Source organism: Salmo salar, chromosome 01, assembly GCF_965601325.2.
Source record: "Salmo salar chromosome 01, fSalSal1, whole genome shotgun sequence".
Lineage (NCBI taxonomy): Eukaryota > Metazoa > Chordata > Actinopteri > Salmoniformes > Salmonidae > Salmo > Salmo salar.
In genome coordinates, this window is record NC_138291.1 from 163,695,197 (window position 1) to 163,709,358 (window position 14,162).

Genomic DNA, 14,162 nt, shown 5'->3' on the forward strand with positions numbered 1-14,162 from the left:
ACCATCAGTGCTCAGATTCATAAAAAGAGTAGGTCTAAACCAGACGCTTATTTGAAAGACAGAATCAAAACCAGTAGGGCAGACACTCAGGCCCCTATGGACCAGAGGCACCCATCCCTGTCTAACATTTTGAGCCAAGGGGAAACTACAAATGTATCTGATCCTTCCCTTTCCTCCAGTTTCCTCAAGTCAATTAAGGCAACAATTAACCTTGGGACACCTGATGGAGCCTGGCCCATAACGACGCCATTACGGTTCTCTGTTAGCTTAACTGCACTCATTACTGGGTAAATATATGACACCGGTTTGCAGGGGGAAACGGCCCCATTTGGCTCAGAACAGAGCCATTAATGTGATCAGGGAGAGGACTACTCAGTCAGGGAGACACAACTCAATCACCAGGACTTCACCACGTCTTTAACAAAAAGACAAATAGGGTCTCTGTGCTTTGACTCGATGACAGATGCTGCCGTGCCATGTTTCCTAGCTTAATGCCCTAACAATAAGCTAGCACAAGGGAATTACTACTTTATAAAGTGATATTTGGCGGACTGACACTGTTTCATATTACACTGATCTGTGGGAGAAAGTGGCTTTCTGTGTTGTTTCTATTTTCTGATGGCTTTTGCACACTGTGTCTCCAGGCCTACAGCAGGGGAAGGCAACTAGATTCAGCCGCGGGGCGATTTTTGTCGGAGTGGATTGTCGGGGGGCCAAAAATAAATTGTATTTCAAAATAATAATAATTTCATACCTTGATTACATCAAGACATGATCACGTCTCTATTTATTTGTGGGAATACTTGAGAACAAATTGCTTTTTTTTTCTGAATTCCTGGTGATTTTACAGTCTTTTTTAATTTTTATTACCAAAAACAAAAATTGTAAAAGAATCCCAGTTGCCGACCCCTGGACTATCGGTATGTCGGTAGCTGGCATGTACAGTGTGTGTTGTTTAATGCACTAATTTTAAATGTTTCCTACATGTCATTTTTTATTTACGTAAATGTATGCAGCAATACAAAACGAATTTCCCAATTCAGTAAGATAGACTAGTATTCTCTATTAAACGGTATCTTGCCTCTCTTCTTCCCCCTCCTCCTCCTCCTCCTCTTCTCCCTCCTCCTCCTCTGTCTCCTCCGGCCAGCCCACTTTGGCCCGTTGATTAAACTCCTCTGTTTTCCATAAATGATTCACTTGTTCTCCGGCCTTATTCATTTCCTTATTATTTACTGTTCAGGGTACATGTTGTGTGTCAGACACATTACTAATCCCTATAAGGGAGTGTGTGTTTGTGTTTGTGTCTGTGTTTGTGTGTGTGTGTCTGTCTGTGTGTCTGTGTGTGTGCATGCTTGAATGTGTGTGTGTGTGCACGTTTGTATTCTGCCTGTGTGTGTGTGTGTGTGTGTGTGTGTGTGTGTGTGTGTGTGTGTGTGTGTGTGTGTGTGTGTGTGTGTGTGTGCGTGCACGCTTGTATTCTGCCTGTGTGTGTGTGTGTGTGTGTGGTGTGTGTGTGTGTGTGTGTGTGTGTGTGTGTGTGTGTGTGTGTGTGTATCTGTGTGTGTGTCTGTCTGTGTGTCTGTCTGCGTGCTTGCACGTGTGTGTGTGTGTGCGTGTGTGTGTGCACGCTTGTATTCTGCCTGTGTGTGTGTGTGTGTGTGTGTGTGTGCGTGTGTGCACGCTTGTATTCTGTGTGTGTGTGTGTGTGTGTGTGTGTGTGTGTGTGTGTGTGTGTGTGTGTGTGTGTGTGTGTGTGTGTGTGTGTGTGTTGTGTGTGTGTGTGTGTGTGTGTGTACGTGTGTGCGTGTGCGCGTTCGTGTGTCCATGAAATAAAACCCTTTGATTAATAAGGATCCCAGCGAACAGAGAGAGGGGCAGGGAGCTGTGCAGCTCTTGTGCATCTCTATAAGAGTAGGACTTAATCTAACATCTCTATTTGATACCAGCAGCAGCATAGCAGCACAGCAGCACAGCAGCAGCCCAGAAAGGCAGACTAGCCAGCGCCAGACGCCATATGAATGAATGGGAGCTCCATTACAGCCAGATTGAAATCACCTCAAGGAAATTGGACACTTCTCACTCCACTGATATGTAATGTGTCCCAAATAGCACCCTATTCCTTATATAGTACACTACTTTTGACGAGGGCACATAGGGAATAGGGTGCCATTTGGGATGCAGTTGGAGATATAAACCAATCTATCTGAAATATAGTCCTGCCAGGTGTCTATCAAGATGATTGAACTCCATACCTCATGCAGATACACTTTTTCTCTCCATTCCCTTTTCTACTTAGGCTCCTTTTGTACACTTTTATACACTCTCCTATATTCTATTCCTTGCTTTTAAAAAAGTCTCTCCATCCCTCTCTCTCTCTCTTTCCATTATAGATCCTTTCTGATGCCGCTGGATACAGATGGTATCAGAAACAGTTGTTTCGAATGGTCCAATAACAGGATATCTTCTATTAACTGCACACACGGGACCTGTAGAGCACATTTTATACATGCCATTAAAAACAATGCTCCTCTACTGCAGAAGCAAAACTCATGCAAGGAAATCTAAACAACATCTCCCTCTGTGCAGACTGCAGAGAAAGGCACGCAAACACAATGCAGAAATACATCTGGAGACACACATACACATTATGTTGGTGCACAAACACACATGGTTTTGGATGAGCAAAAACAACAGGAAAAGTCTTGAGTGCAGAAATATCTATGCCAAGCAAGAAGCACATGACGTAAAAAAAACTTTCCTTCACAAGGCGCGCAGGGGGAGGGTACTGAGTGTCTTTGATGATTAAAATAGTGTCTCTCACTCTCAGTTATACTGTATCTTGTCTTGCAGGTCTAACTCCTGATGTATCTGTCAGTAGCAGCTTCAGGAGGAATAACCACGCCCTTTTCTTCTCATTCCATTCACCACTGCTCCCCTGAACACACACACACACCAATACAAGCTACTGTATGAGTCTGTGTGTTTCCTGTTCGCATGTCCCAGAGCTGTTTGAACTTTCCTCGATGACAGTGATGACACTGCTGGTTTAGACAGAGTGAGAGCTACCAGCCTCAACCCGGTATATCACTGTCACACTGTCTCTGGTCCAGCGTCTGTTTCATACTATATACTACTGGGATCTGCCTGTAACCATCCAACCTCTCTATCTCTACACTACTGGGATCTGCCTGTATCCATCCATCCTCTCTATCTCTACACTACTGGGATCTGCCTGTATCTATCCATCCTCTCTATCTCTACCCTACTATGATCTGCCTGTATCCATCCATCCATCCTCTCTGTCTATACACTACTGGGATCTGCCTGTATCCATCCATCCATCCTCTCTATATCTATACTACTGGGATCTGCCTGTATCCATCCAACCTCTCTATATCTATACTACTGGGATCTGCCTGTATCCATCCAACCTCTCTATATCTATACTACTGGGATCTGCCTGTATCCATCCATCCACTCTATATCTACACTACTGGGATCTGCCTGTATCCATCCATCCTCTCTATATCTACACTACTGGGATCTGCCTGTATCCACCCAACCTCTCTATATCTATACTACTGGGATCTGCCTGTATCTATCCATCCTCTCTATATCTATACTACTGGGATCTGCCTGTATCCATCCAACCTCTCTATATCTATACTACTGGGATCTGCCTGTATCCATCCAACCTCTCTATATCTATACTACTGGGATCTGCCTGTATCTATCCATCCTCTCTATATCTATACTACTGGGATCTGCCTGTATCCATCCAACCTCTCTATATCTATACTACTGGGATCTGTCTGTCTGTATCCATCCAACCTCTCTATATCTATACTACTGGGATCTGCCTGTATCTATCCAACCTCTCTATATCTACACTACTGGGATCTGCCTGTATCCATCCAACCTCTCTATATCTATACTACTGGGATCTGCCTGTATCTATCCAACCTCTCTATATCTACACTACTGGGATCTGCCTGTATCCATCCAACCTCTCTATATCTATACTACTGGGATCTGCCGGTATCTATCCATCCTCTCTATATCTATACTACTGGGATCTGTCTGTATCCATCCCTCTTCTCTATATCTACACTACTGGGATCTGCCTGTATCCACCCTCTCTATCTATATTTGAGTCATTTAGCAGACACTCTCAGAGCAACTTACAGGATCAATTAGGGTTAAGTGCCTTGCTCAAGGGCACACCGACAGATTTTTCACCTAATTGGCTTGGGGATTCGAACAAGTTACTGACACAATGCTCTTAACCGCTAGCCTACTACCTATCTCTCTCTCTCTCTCTCATTCTCTCTCACTTTCTTTCTGTCTTTCTCTTCCTCTCTCAAGGCTTCGTCTCAACCTTGCCATGTAAGCACAGAAAGAAAGACAGAATGAGAGAAAGCAATGGGAGAAAAGCAAGAGAGTGGGACGTAATAAAGACATACAGAAGAACAAGGCCAAAGATAATAAGTCATCTGCAGCTCATACACACATCACAGTAGCATGCACATATTTACATCCAGAGAGAGACAAGAAATAACTAAGCACACTCCCTCGGGACAAACCAGGGACAAATGACTCTACCATCACCACACAGCTGCTCAGTCCCACAAGTTACAATTTCACAATAACAATAAACCTACTGTACTTAGCTTATCAAAATATCACTGTCAGTACCACTAGAGATCAAATTGTTAATGATCTAAAAATACCTAATACCTAATAATAAACATATGAAAATATTTAAAGAATTGACAGTTTCATTCTAAAATATCCCAGCTATGATGAAATGCTTTAGAATCCAGAATGGTACGCATCCATAATAGTTGAGGTGAATTGGAGGTGTTCATTTAAAACTGTCAATAAGTCTGAAGGTTTGCTTTGTCTCGATAAACTTAATAAACCCCCTCCCTCTAGACCATGGTTTGATTGAACACACACACGTTCACACAGTGCAGGAGACACACATTAACAAACCACTCAAATACACTGACACACCTTCTAACACTCTGACATGGTTGCTCACACATTCACACACAGCTGCAGAAGCATAAACCTACCAGCTCTCACAGTCATGTCAGAATTAGATATTCATCCATGTTTCTCAAACGTCAAATTTCAAAGTTGTCCCAATCGTCACATTTTTAGGTGTTTAAAGGTTGTGTGTGTGTGTGTGTGTGTGTGTGTGTGCGTGCGTGCGTGTGTGCGTATGTGTGAGTGATTGTGTACCTCAGCAGGTTCATTAGCTGGATAGGTTACCCAAAACCAAACCCAGCTCTGCTGGGCCAGCCCCCCATCCAGCATGCACAGAAAGGTACACTTCCCCTACACCAGCCTAAATACATCTGCTGGTGTAATGGATGAACTTCACCAAAAACAACAAGTTTTGGCATGTTTCACTCCCCAGGAACTTTCTGTCCAGATGGAGAGACATTAATGAATGCTAAAAATATACAGTATACGCTTCTCACAGTTGTGTCAAGTTGGCTGGCTGTCCTTTGGGTGATGGACCATTCTTGATACATACGGGAAACTGTTGAGCGTGAAAAGCCCAGCAGCGTTGCAGTTCTTGACACAAACCGGTGCGCCTGGCACATACTACCATATCCCCTTCAAAGGCACTTAAATATTTTGTCTTGCCCATTCACCCTCTGAATGGCACACATACACAATCCATGTCTCAAGGCGGAAAAATCCTTCTTTAACTTGTCTCCTCCCCTTCATCTACACTGATTGAAGTGGATTTAACATCAATTAGGGATCAAAGCTTTCACCTGGATTCACATGGTCAGTCTATGGCATGGAAAGAGCAAGTGTTCTTAATGTTTGTTTCAGTACCAGTCAAAAGTTTCGACACACCTACTCATTCCAGGGTTTTTCTTAATTTATACTATTTTCTACATTGTAGAATAATAATGATGACATTAAAACTATGAAATAACACATATGGAATCATGTAGTAACCAAAAAGTGTTAAATCAAAATATATTTTATATTTGAGATTATTCAAAGTAGCCACCCTTTGCCTTGATGACAGCTTTGCATGGTCTTGGCATTCTCTCATCCAGCTTCATGATGTAGTCACCTGGAATGAATTTCAATTAACAGGTGTGCCTTGTTAAAATTGAATTTGTGGAATTTCTTTCCTTCTAAACGCATTTGAACCAATCATTTGAAGGGTTGGTATACAGAAGATAGCTCTATTTGGTAACAGACCAACTCCGTGTTATGGCAAGAACAGGTCAAATAAGCAAATAGAAATGACAGTCCATCATGTCGCAAAAACCATCAAGTGCTATGATGAAAATGGCTCTCATGAGGACCGCCACAGGAAAGGAAGGCCTAGAGTTACCTCTGCTGCAGGGGATAAGTTCATTAGAGTTACCAGCTTCAGAAATTGCAGCCCAAATAAAGGTTTTACAGAGTACAGTATATATATATATATATATATATATATATATATATATATATATATATATACACTATATCAACTGTTTAGATAGAGAGACACTGAGAGAGAGAAATAAAGAGAGAAAGAGATTAGAGAGGAGGAGGGAGAGAGAGAGGAGGGAGAACAGGTGGAAAGAGGAAGGAGAGGAAGGGTGGCTGAATGATAGAAGTTTGAGCCCTCTAGTGTTAGTTTGTTGTGGCACAGCTAGTCTGTGTGTGTGTTTGTGTGTATGTTCGGGGGGGGGGTAAAGGTGAACTACAGTGGTATTCTCCTCATGTACACACTCCTCTCTTCTCTACAGAATGTTCTGTGCTTTCAGAAAACATTATTGATTACCATGGTTCCCATAGAGAGATGGCAAATCCTTACCGGGCCTCAATGAGATCTCATCCCCTGTGTGTGTGTGTGTGTGTGTGTGTGTGTGTGTGTGTGTGTGTGTGTGTGTGTGTGTGTGTGTGTGTGTGTGTGTGTGTGTGTGTGTGTGTGTGTGTGTGTGTGTGTGTGTTTGTGTGTGTGTGTGCGTGTGTGTGTCTGAGAGATCGAGAGATAGAAAGAGAGAGACATTGGTCCACCACTGCTTCTAGTTGGGGGTGTGGTGTATGCGTGACTAAATGTGGGTGTACAGTATGTGTACACCCACAGAGTGTGTATTAGTGTTAAGGGGATTATACTATTATACTATACTATTACACTGTACTAGTTACATTATAATAGTTATATTATACTAGTTATACTATTGTAGGTATATTATACTAGTTATACTATACTAGTTTTATTATACTAGTTATATTATACTACGCATAGTATACTAGTTATACTATACTAGTTATATTATATTAGTTATACTATACTAGTATATATTACACTAGTTATACTATTCTAGTTATATTATACTAGTTATACTGTACTAGTTTTATTATACTATTTATATTATGCTAGTTTTATTACACAAGTTATACTATACTAGTTATAATATACAAGTTATATTATACTAGTTATACTATTCTAATCATATTATGCTAGTTATACTATACTAGTGATACTATACTAGCTTTAATATACTAGTTGTATTATACTAGTTATATTATGCTAGTTATACTATACTAATTATAATATGCTAGCTATATTATGCTAGTTATACTATACTAGTTATGTTATACTAGTTATACTATAATAGTTATTCTATACTAGTTATATTATACTAGTTATACTATTCTAGTTATAGTATACTAGTTATACTATACTAGTGATACTATACTAGTTGTATTATACTAGTTATATTATGCTAGTTATGCTATTCTAGTTATATTATACAAGCTATACTATACTAGTTTTATTATACTAGTTATACTATTCTAGTTATAGTATATGAGCTATACTATACTAGTTTTATTATACTAGTTATACTATTCTAGTTATATTATACTAGTTATACTTTACTAGTGATACTATACTAGTTATACTATACTAGTTGTATTATACTAGTTATATTATGCTAGTTATACTATACTAGTTATCATATGCAAGTTATATTATGCTAGTTATACTAGTTATACTATACTAGTTATATTATACTAGCTATACTATACTAGTTATATTGTACTAGTTATACTATACTAGTTAAATTATACAAGTTATAATATACTAGTTATATTATACTAGGTATACTATTATACTAGTTATTATATTCTAGTTATATTATACTAGCTATACTATTATAATATTTATTAGATTCTAGTTATATTATACTAGTTACATGTTATATTATACTAATTATACTATACTAGTTATACTATACTAGTTATATTATACTCGTTATATTATGCTAGTTATACTATACTAGTTATATTATACTTGTTATATTATGCTATGTAGGTGTATGTCCAGTATGTGTTAAATTAATTTTCTAGTGTAGTAGCCAAAATGTTTTATCCTTAAATAATTCAAATATTCTTTCCTATGTCTTTAATAAACCAAAGTACTCCATAATGGGTCCATGTCTGATGAAAGGTATAGATTTGGCCTGATCTTTGACCTGAGGATAGGATTGCTGCATCTTTAAATAGACTATACTGACAGAAAAGGTGTTATTTTTCACCATGATGTTCTCTTTTAATAGACACTGTAACTGTTGCTGAAACCAACAGCCGCATGGCCAGAAGATCCCCATTCTAACACCCAGTGGTGATACTATAATGTGTGTCCAGCCCTGTGGGTCTGCTCTGTGACCAACCCATTACACAACCACACGATGTGCTTCACATAGAACAGGCATGAGTGTGTGGGTTTCAAGACTCATGTGTGGGTTTTTAGGTGCACACACAAGAGTGTGTGTGTTTGTGTTTGTTTGAGAGAGAGAGAGATTCTGTGAGGAAGACTGCGTTCATGACTGCGTCCGTGCGCATGAACCTGCTCTTTTGGAATCAATGGACAATTGCACCTAATTCACGTGTGCGTGCGAAATGGGCTTGGACGGGAGTGAGACTGGGACCAATGGACAACTAGCTCAGTTTCATTTTAGACAACAAATACTCGCAAGAGAATATCTGCAGACTACATCAATAACAGCACTGTTATACAAGTATCATAACCATGGAACAAGTACAGTAACTATCATGGCTTTGAATAATGTTCCTCAGTGCACCCACCACCAGCACCGATCATAAGCAACCCTTCCTCCCCACAGATGAGTGCTCCATCCAGTGGTGTATATTCATGGATGCCAAGGGAAGCCAGGCTTCCCCAAATATTTGACCAATAAATTTGTTTTATTTCGTCTCTCTCTGTGTTTTCACAATTTTCTGTCAATTCACAAGATAAATCTCACTGGAGAAATAATCTGAGTAAGGGAAACAGCGCCCCCCTGTCTTAGTATGTGTAGCCCATGTGTCTGATGCTGTCTGGACCAAAAGAGTATACCATGTTGCCACCGTAGCATTTGATTGATTGATGCCAGCAAGCACTTGGCCTCCCTTGATAAAAAAAAATGATAATCGAGTTAGCCAATCAGCTTAAAGCTGAGCTCTACTGTGGGTTGTCCTGGTGCAGCACAATGCCCCCCAAAGGGAGGCCAGTTTGGATTTGGCTTCAGACCAATCAAATCACTTCCTTAACTAAATGTAATTTTCTGAAAAATGTGTCTGTTTCTGGTCTGCTTGTGTTGATGTCCTGCAGCAGCTTGCTAAATCGGCCCTTTCCTAAGCCATGGATGGAGATGGGGATTTGGACATGTGGTTATGACGTTATTCCCTGATCTAACCATAAATTAATACATTATATATACAAAAGTATGTGGACAGCCCTTCAAATTAGTGGATTCGGCTATTTCAGCCTCACCTGATGCTGACAGGTGAATCAAATTGAGCACACAGCCATGCAATCGTCATAGACAAACATTGGCAGTAGAATGGCCTTACTGAAGATCTCAGTGACTTTCAACCTGGATGCCACCTTTCCAACAAGTCAGGTCTTCAAATTTCTGCCCAGCTAGAGCTGCCCGGGTCAACTGTAAGTGCTGTTATTGTGAAGTGGAAATGTCTAGGGGCAACAACGGCTTAGCCGCGAAGTGGTAGCCACATAAGCTCACAGAATGGGACTGCCGAGTGCTGAAGTGTGCAGCGCATAAAAATCATCTGTCCTATATTGCAACACTCACTACCGAGTTCCAAACTGCCTCTGGAAGCAACGTCAAGAACTGTTCGTCGGGAGCTTTATGAAATGGATTTCCATGGCCGAGTAGCCGCACACAAGTCTAAGATCAGCATTTGCAATGCCAAGCATTGGGTGGAGTGGTGTAAAGCTCGCCTCCATTGGACTCTGGAGCAGTGGAAATGCATTTTCCGGAGAACTGAATCACTCTTCACCATCTGGCAGCCAACAGACAATTCTGGGTTTGGCAGATGCCAGGAGAATGCTCCAATGCATAGCGCCAATTGTAAAGATTGGTGTAGGAGGAATAATAGTCTGGGGCTGTTTTTCATGGTTCGGGCCCCTTAGTTCCAGTGAAGGGAAATCTTAACCCTACAGCATACAATGACATTCTAGACGATTCTGTGCTTCCAGCTTTGTGGCAACAGTTTGGGGAAGGCCCTTTCCTGTTTCAGCGTGACAATGTCCCCGTGCACAAAGCGAGGCCCATACAGAAATGGTTTGTAGAAATCGGTGTGGAAGAACTTGACAGGCCTGCACAGAGCCCTGACTTCAACCACATCGAACACCTTTGGGATGAATTGGAACAGCGACTGCGAGCCAGGCCTAATCGCCCAACATCAGTGCCCAACCTCACTAATGCTCCTGTGGCTGGATGGAAGCAAGTCCCCGCAGTAATGCTCCAACATCTAGTGGAAAGTCTTCCCAGAAGAGTGGAGGCTGTTATAGCAGCAAAGGGGGGACCAACTCATCATTAATGCCCATGATTTTGGAATGAGATGTTCGACTAGCAGGTGTCCATATACTTTTGGTGATGTAGTGTATGTTGTGAGTTCAATATGTAGCCAAGTAGTCCCACCTTAAGTAGCTAGCTAACTTAGCTGCTCCATTGTTGCCCATGGGAGGAAGTTAAGCTAGCAAGCGTTTTAGCTAGGTAGCCCATGAACACAAAAACTAAAAGTGTACTGTGTGACAGAGCCATATACCGTTTTCCAACATGAGAGAAGGATGGCATTGGAGTTCAGCTAGTCTACAAGTAGGGTGAGTCAAAAAAAATGTTTTACTCTCGCACACATACACACACACACACACACACACACACACCACAAACACACACAGAGAAATCAGTACCATGGACAGCCATGTGATATTTAACAACATTGATTTTGGTATGTTTTAGTTTGTTTTCAGTGTATTAAGCTAAGCATTTATAGCCTTGTTGATTTGATGCTCAAATAGCGGAGGCAGTGCTCCTGTTGTCTTTGTGCTGATGTGTGTTAACTCCGTGGTTCTAAATCAGTAGTTGATTAGTAAACTGTCGAATACAATAACCTACTTGACTATGCTGAAGGTGATATAACTGTTTGTTATATATTTGGTTGGTAGACTTCAGATAAATGTTGCTCTCCAGTTTTGTGATGAAACAAACGTATGTTTAGTTTAATGTATTACGCCTCTGTGTGACAGTCATTTTGTTGTCACGGCCTTATTGTATATCAGGGTGGCGTATGAATTAATAGTTATAGCGCAAACAACGCAATTATCACAACATAGGTTGTAATATGGCTTTTTTTTACTGTCTTGGCTTTCTCAGTGATTTTACCCACGCACCGCTACTGTCTCCATCACGTCATCTACAGCCCCAGCGTCCCCCGTCACTATATTACCTTGCACTGACCTTGCGATCACACATTAACTATTCCCCAAAGTGATCTTGACCGCCCGCAACGCAGCGCACGTCCGCGTACATCTCCATTCATCTGAACTGCGTGGTCAGACTACTAGGCGTTTTCTCCGCCGGTCTATCATAGAAATGAGCTAGCAAATATTTCCCTCAACCCCTCAATACACACTTAGGAAAGATCACGTTTGAACATAATTAATCAAATTAGCTTTAACTAGGTGGAAACATAATGGGGGGGGGGGATGCACAACCAGCCCAGCAGATGAATTCCACATCTACCGTATATAATTCGGAGACGGAAAAGCCAATATCACACTGTCCAAGGAGTCCAAAATCTCTTCCCCTTTACTCGCCTCTTTCTCGATCAGTAAAGCAATTCCGACTGGAGATAATATCACCGTATCTTCCGAGGCTTGCATTAGGGGGGGAAATAACCTATTAGCCACCCACTTGACCGAGGGCTGGGTTACAAACTGTGACAGGAACAAGAAGTGCCAGAGCGAGGGGAGAGACTGCTGGGGAGAGAGTGGAGAGACCGCTGGGGAGAGAGGGGAGCTCCGCTGCGCTACTCCCACAGAACAGAGCGCTGCCCCCAAAACACAACAGGGCTTCGCTTCCCGCGAGAGGAACATGAAATACTGCGCCAAAGGTGCAACTGCCTGTCTGGCGCTCTATGCCAAACCTATAAAGCCTTACAACGCACAAACTGCCCTGGGAAAAGGTACCCTGGGAAAAGAGATACATGGAGGCTTGCCACGTACCTGGTTTTTATGCCGTGGTCCATCTTCGAGTTCCGAAGTGCTGTTCATGATTCCCCTTCGGTCATTTACCATTCTCCGGAGAACCTTTAGACCAAAGCCGCCTGTTGGTACCAGGCGGGGGAAAGGAGAACGCTCTATTAGTCTCTTTCCGGACGATCTACTCCATAGAACGGGGTGTTAGCTCTAAGTGTTCACATACAGAGGGAGAGAGAAGCTAAACTACTTCTCGACCACACGGGCTGGCTACGGTTCTAGAAGGAGTAATGGGGAAGCTACAGCCACACACATAGTGAGCTCATACCCAACGCACAGAACTGAACTTATTTGCCTCTCTGGGTTGTCTTTGGTTAATTTTGGCCGTTACCTTCGGCAGGCAACAACCTATAACAATCAGAGATCAAAGAAAGTCAAAGTAAGAAAATGAACAGAGAATCCAATGAAAATGTCACTTGGATAGCGGGAATATAATCCAAATAAATGTGTCTAAAAAAAAATCATTAGCGCTCTCCTTAACAGAATTGCTCTCACCAATCGTTAAGCAAGTGCCAAGAATGTGTTATCCTCAGTATTGAAGAAGTAAAAAAACAAATAGTTAGTTACTTCCCGACTGTCCCGTTTTGAGTGAAAAGGAGAAAGCCAAGGTACAGTGCAATAGCCTGCTACCTTGCTATGTGGTGCGGTTGATTTCTTCCCACAATTGAGTGATGACTGCAAGGTTAGCGTCAGCGGCAGTTTAGTAGCTGATATGCATGAGGATGGTTATTTCGCACAGAAGCTTTTGACAAGAGCGGTTCAGGCAGATTAACGGACTCGGTTCGTGTGCGGCGTGGGGCGCTCCGTGCCTCCGAATCTGTCAATCAGCGCGTTCCCCTCCGTGCGCGCAGCGCGTTCCACCATGCTCTCGTTCTACTCGACTCTGTTCTGCTGTGCCCTCCGCGCGCATCTGGTTGGTGCTGTGCCTCTGTCGCTGCCTCTGCCTCCGAATGCACAGCTCGTGCTATGCTGCCTACCCCCTACCCACCTTTTCCCCGGCCCTCGAGACTCGTTCACTCTGCAGAAACCACATGCAAAACGAAACCAGAGCAAAACGCACACGAGACTCTTATAGGTAAATACAACTCTCAATAGAATGTACTGGATGAATTAATGTAGTCCATCGCTCTCTCTCACACACTCTCTTCTAATTGTTGTGTTGCTACAACAGGCTACAGATTAAACATCTGGTTGAAGCAAAAGCATGTCGTTGCCTGATTAACGTAAGCTACTTATTTTTCACAGCATGTGGATGCACAAAATATATGTACCATATGCAGCATAACCTACATTTGTTTGCTACCTAACTCTGATAACAGGTTATTAAATGGATTAGATATTAAACATAGTAGGACACAGTTTGGCTGTTTATAGCATGTACACTGCCTTCAGAAAGTATTCAGACCACTTGATTTTTTACAAATTTTATGTTACAAAGTAAGATTAAAATTGATTTACTTGTCCTTTTTGTCAAAGTTCCACACACAATGCTATGTAAGGTCAAAGTGGAAGAAACATTTGATGATAAAAATAATAAATAAAACACTAATATATCTTGATTAAGTAA

General features: G+C 41.7%; 1 protein-coding gene across 2 annotated transcripts in view; it reads right to left on the bottom strand.

Moving 5' to 3' along the window:
• The window catches only part of LOC106568645 (fibrinogen C domain-containing protein 1), a 258,727-nt gene extending 245,004 nt beyond the window's left edge, over window positions 1-13,723 (bottom strand). For both annotated transcript variants that reach the window (XM_014139159.3, XM_014139143.3), the window contains exon 1: window positions 12,563-13,723. In XM_014139159.3, coding sequence (XP_013994634.1) covers window positions 12,563-12,634 — 72 coding nt within the window. In that variant the 5' untranslated portion in view covers window positions 12,635-13,723. The remainder of the gene's footprint in view (window positions 1-12,562) is intronic.
• Window positions 13,724-14,162: the final 439 nt, after the last annotated feature.